Below are 5,374 nucleotides of genomic sequence, written 5' to 3' on the forward strand. Positions count from 1 at the left end.
TCAGAAGGCAGCTGGGCTTTGGTCGAAAATATTGAAGACTGACAGCACAGGTCACGGCATTCCCTAGCCCGGAGCTGCTGCCGGCTGTGCCTCCATAGCAGGGCACGTTGTTACAGAGCGAGTGGTTTCTATAGCAGCAAGTGCTATATAAAAAGCTTGACTTTCCCCTCACCTAGGTAATCTTTTCGTGATGTAAGGAAGCTGGGAGAGAAGAGGCACAAACCTGCATTTGTGCGTGTCGCGGGTGGGCTCCGAGCAAGCATCGCACTGGAGGCTCCATGGGGATCAGCCACCTCTGGATTTCAAGACTCATTTTCCACTGATGTTCTGCAGCTATTATTTTTTTCTGATCATTTCTACCAGAGAGGAGGCAACCTGAGGATTTCCCAACTTCCCAGCCCATGTTAAACCACCTCTGTTCCTCAGCTCCCTGTGCTGATGGGGGCTGTTCGCTGTGCTCATACCCGCAGGCAGGGCACTCCCCATGGGTGCCACACACCACATCCCCCAAAATATTCATTGGTACCATCCCTGCTGCAATACTATGCCTCCACACCCACCACCCATGTCACAGCTCATCCCACGGCTCCCCCCCAGGCTCTCCAGCCATACCCAGGACTGCCCCATGCTCTGTCCCATAGGCTCCCCACCTCTCCAGTACCAGCCAGCCGATACCCCCAGTCTTCACAGGGGCACACTGTGCCCACTACCCCCAGCCTTAAAAGTGACCCCACTCTGCTGAGCTCATTGGGGTGTGCAGATACAGGGGTACCCTATATCTGCTGGCCCCTGGTTCCTATACACATAGTCCCTCTGCTCTATATGCTGTCCAGAATGAATTCAAGGCTTGCACCTGACCCTCACTTCTTCACCCCAATACAGAAGCGATAAAATAATATTCTACGAGGTATATTTCGTCTGGTTCATTCGAGGATCACGGATGTCAGATTTTCTATATAGACGGTATTTTTAAATTCCGATCACGCAATGGCACATTGCTACATTTAGCATGTTGCTTAAGAACACCAAAGAGCATTGCAAGGCAACTTCTTGTGCTAAAGCAACCGTTTTTTGAAGAGTGAACCCAGCTCACAACCACTGGACCTGTTGGTTGGCTCAGTTTGGTTGGGATTACACATGCTTCATTTGTCCAGTGACATCATCAGAAGCTACGCCATCAGCTGGCCAGATACCACATTTGTAGTTAAATTAAAACACAGATAACCCACAGTACACACAGACACGAGCAGGAACCAAATCAGAAGCGCATCATCACATAGGTGACCCTGCCCTGCCTCCAAATCAGCTTCTCCAGCCACTCTCTGTCCCCAAAGCCACAAGGGCCTCACCAGATACAAACCCCTCCAAAATGGTGACTCCATCCCCGACTGACCCTTCTCCTGACCATGCTCTCTGCACCACTGTCCCAGTATAAAGGCAAGCCAGCTGATGGACCAACGCGTATGGGTGAAATCTCTAAGGAACGGTTACCCTTTGGAATCAAATCTTGCCAATTTGCATATCAAAAAACCCAACCCCAAGCACCGCTAGCAACAGTGTCTTGGTATCAGAGAAAATGTCCTTTCCTGGCATATCCTTTGAAGGCCTGCAATCCCCTTGCAGCCAGGATTTTCAGAGATATGCAACTTATTCCACTGGCTTTTCTTGAGCAAAATGTCCAGCTCAGCCAACAGCAGTTTTCCTTGAGTAAAAGCTACCTTTTTAACCAAAAGGTGAGGAAATTATAAACTGACAGGTTTGGGTTTTCAAAACAGGCACAGAATTGCTCACATAAACAGAGGGAGTTTTAATACTGATTTTAGTGTGCAGAGTACTCACTGTCATGCACTTTCTAGTATGATAAATAAGTCAAAAAATACCCTCTCCCTACTGAGTGGCTGTGATGTATTATTTACTGGCAGCTTAAAAAAAAAATTATTCACCATTTAAATATTGAGGATAAATTTGTCTTCAACTTATCTGCATTAATCCTTTTGTTATTAAGCCAATTAGCATGCTGGTTTAGAAAATTCCTCAGGACATAAATTTCCACGGCACAGACGTTTATTTGAACCGTAAACAGAAGCTGAGGGTTGCTATGGTGTGATCTTTTGCTCAAAGTCTATTTACTTCTCCCAGCTAGCAACAGTACCACTAGTGGAGTCCATAAAACAGAAAGTATAAAGTCACGCACCATGGCGCTGAGAAGTCCTTATTCTAAGGAAATGAATTTGAACACTCATCATAAACAAAGGTACGTAGAAAAGCAAAATAAACGTCTTTTTTTTTTAGGTTAAAAATGGTATTTTAATCTGTATTTTGTGATAAAAGCTTTAAGAAGAAGCAGAGTCTGCTTTGATTGTTGCTGTTTTCTAGTCCTCTTGCCAAACTGTAGGTTTGTGCAAGTTTAGGTATGGAGCACAGGAGGTGAATATTCGCATTACGGCAAGTTAATGACACCCTGGAGGAATGGGAACAGGCAAAGAGCAAAGAGCTACAGCACAGAGGTGCTTGTTGCTGTGTCCCTAAATTAGCCTTTTGCAAGGGTATGGTACCATTTTAACTATGGAGGTAGGGCAGGCTATTTCCAGAATGGATATTCTCATTCACCGGCAAAACTTCCAGCTCCTGTGAACTGCTCTCCTACTGGAACTACAAGTATAAGAAAGTTTCTGCTTTCTATTTTATGCTAATGGCATAGGTGATTTTCATAATCAAGACTTTTTAGGCAGCCAAAACACATCCTTAATCCTCCAATTGCCAGGTTCAAGTATATAAATAAAACTCTTATGAAAGAGGAATGGCTGGAATTAGGAATATAAACTGTAGCAAATAGAGGAGAAAAAACACATACTTTCCTCCAACACACGACTGGAAATTTAAATTATTTCTTCTGTGAAGTCCAACCCAAATTCTCCCTTTACCGCTGGCTAAGTCCCCTTTTAAACAGCAATCAGTAACAGAAAATACCATGCAATAGAATGCAATCACTTAACAATAAACTTCTTCCCCTAGGGTGGGGAATGCTTCCGATTCCCACCCAGAGAGCAGGACCAGGCACTATTTTTCTAGTGGAGGTGTAGTTATACCTTTCTCTCATATTAAGAAATCTCATTTTCGACACCTGCATGTAGGACTCCAGAAGGGTATCTCTGCCATCCTTACAGGTAATGGAGGCCCAGGGAACACACTTATGACAGCAGGTAGTGGGGATCCGTGGAGCGAAGCTGACTTGTTAAGGACTCACAAGGACATTTAATCCACCCTGCGGGCCGGGGGCTGTTGGCTCCATCCTGGTCCGCAGCGTTAATGCCCAGGAACCTGCTGGAGTACGGGTGAAGCTCCCCTGCCCCAGCAGCAGCCCAGGAGCCCCCACAGCCTACATGTCCCAAGACCACCCCATGGCATGACCCGATATACAGAAGTGGAAATGACTGGGAGGTTTGCTTGAATAACACCTTTAACTGGGCCTCAGATGTGAATATTGATGCACCCATGGTCATCCAGTGCAATCTGACAGCCAGATGTTCCTGCCTTTCCCTCCTGCCATAGACAGACATAGGTCTCTTGCAGGTTTGCTATGGATCTGCTGGCCCTGCATGGATTTCTCAAGTATCCTAGGACTTTCTAAATGGCAGTAGATGCCTATGTGTGTGACTAACTCAACTGACCCAACTAATTTTGCACAGACTAGTCACTCTTAAACAATTCAGAATACATTTAAAGGATCCTTAGCATACACAGTAGACAAGAATCAAGATTTGCAGAATGCTCTTTTCATGATTTAAACTACCAGTGACCTGGAATGCTGCAGCAGATCATGAAGAACAAAAAAAGCACATCTGAATATTCCTATTTTGGTTGCTGTCTTTTCCACTCTTAAAAACATATGGATGCCTTGAGTAGTCTGCCCAGAAACCAAGGATGTGGGTAGCCCGATATCCCAGAGCTTTGCCAAAGCTGTAGGAGACCTAATCTGACATGGGGTTCTCCATACTCCCATGCTGCTGGCTTTACTCTGCTCTCTGTCCTGGGACTCCAGATCCTGGAAGCATTTTGGAAACACTGCTTCTCATTCATCAAAGGTTCACTGATCTCATTATATTGCAAAATGAAATATTTCAGGTTGAACAGGTCAACAATTTTCAACAGCCTCAGTTTTGTTGGAAAGTTTTTTATGAAGTCTACTTGGAAGAGGCTGGCAGGTGCACTTATGTCAGTGCTGTGATCAAAGCTGGATTTTTAAAGAGAGGCGTATAATCCTCACACTGCCCATGCATAATTATGTGGGTAATTAACAAAAAAAGTAGGGTATGGGTTTGCCCTTTTCTCATTAGGTAGTCAGTTGCAAAAAAGTAGGATTTTATCCTAATTCTGCAACTGTGTTTTTAATTGCATAGCTGTCTACTGCTTTGGAAGCTTTCTAAACTTAAGCAGTAACCTAAACAAAAGGTTTCCTAAAAACCGGGACCTGCCCTGAAAACTGGAATATAGTCCATCCTAAGAGCCAGGCTCCCATTCTCTTCATTAAACCAGAACAGGATCTTTAATGAAGCATCTGGTACAATGAAAGTCCGGTCTGAAAGCTGTTCAAAGCCTGTTTGGCTGCTCTGACCCGAAGGCCTTGGGCCGTGGCTGTTTTCCTTTCCTTTTTGCCTTACTGTTTGAGTATTTGCATGTAAACTGTTGCACAACTGAGCTAAAAATACAAAGCTCCAAACACATCCAGCAAGATTTCACATGGCTCTGGCTGTCCCTTTCTTCGGAGAGCAAAAGTTTCCAGCTCCACAGCAAAACAAAAAACCTCCCTACAACCGTAGAAGGAATAAGGCTGAACTGAACTACAGAACAGTGCAGGTGACCCAGGAAAAGAATTGCAAAACAGACTGTGCTGTCCTGGTGCACCGTTAGTTTCCTTTCTAGGTCTTATGGAGCATCTGTCCTGCTGGGCATGAGCAGGGTACATGGTCACATAAGGCAGGGATAGAGAACGGGGCGAGTTAGGTAAAGGTCTGACAGATCTATGTCACACAGGCAATGCGACTGGTGACCAAATCCTGCTCAGCCTGGAGCAGAGAAGGCTGTGGGGAGACCCAAGAGCAGTCTCCCAGTACAGGGATGTCATCCAAAGAGACCTGGACAGGCTGGAGAGGTGGGCCTGTGTGAACCTCATGAGGTTCAACAAGGCCAAGTGCAAGGTCCTGCACCTGGGTTGGGGTAACCCCCAGTATCAATACAGGCTGGGGGAAGAAAGGATCGAGAGCAGCCCTGCTGAGAGGGACTTGGGGGTACTGATGGATGAAAAGCTAGACATGAGCCGGCAATGTGCGCTGGCAGCCCAGAAGGCCAACCGTACTCTGGGCTGCATCAGGAG

The 5,374-nt window shown here is 45.7% G+C and overlaps 1 protein-coding gene across 1 annotated transcript in view; it reads left to right on the forward strand.

Moving 5' to 3' along the window:
• Positions 1-2,195: 2,195 nt before the first annotated feature.
• CUNH2orf50 (chromosome unknown C2orf50 homolog) overlaps positions 2,196-5,374 on the forward strand; it is a 12,654-nt gene continuing 9,475 nt past the window's right edge. Inside the window, 1 exon segment of the mRNA XM_009639812.2 lies at positions 2,196-2,254. Within this exon segment, the coding sequence (XP_009638107.2) occupies positions 2,196-2,254 (59 nt within the window).

Source organism: Egretta garzetta, unplaced genomic scaffold, assembly GCF_000687185.1.
Source record: "Egretta garzetta isolate BGI_Z169 unplaced genomic scaffold, ASM68718v1 scaffold15, whole genome shotgun sequence".
NCBI lineage: Eukaryota > Metazoa > Chordata > Aves > Pelecaniformes > Ardeidae > Egretta > Egretta garzetta.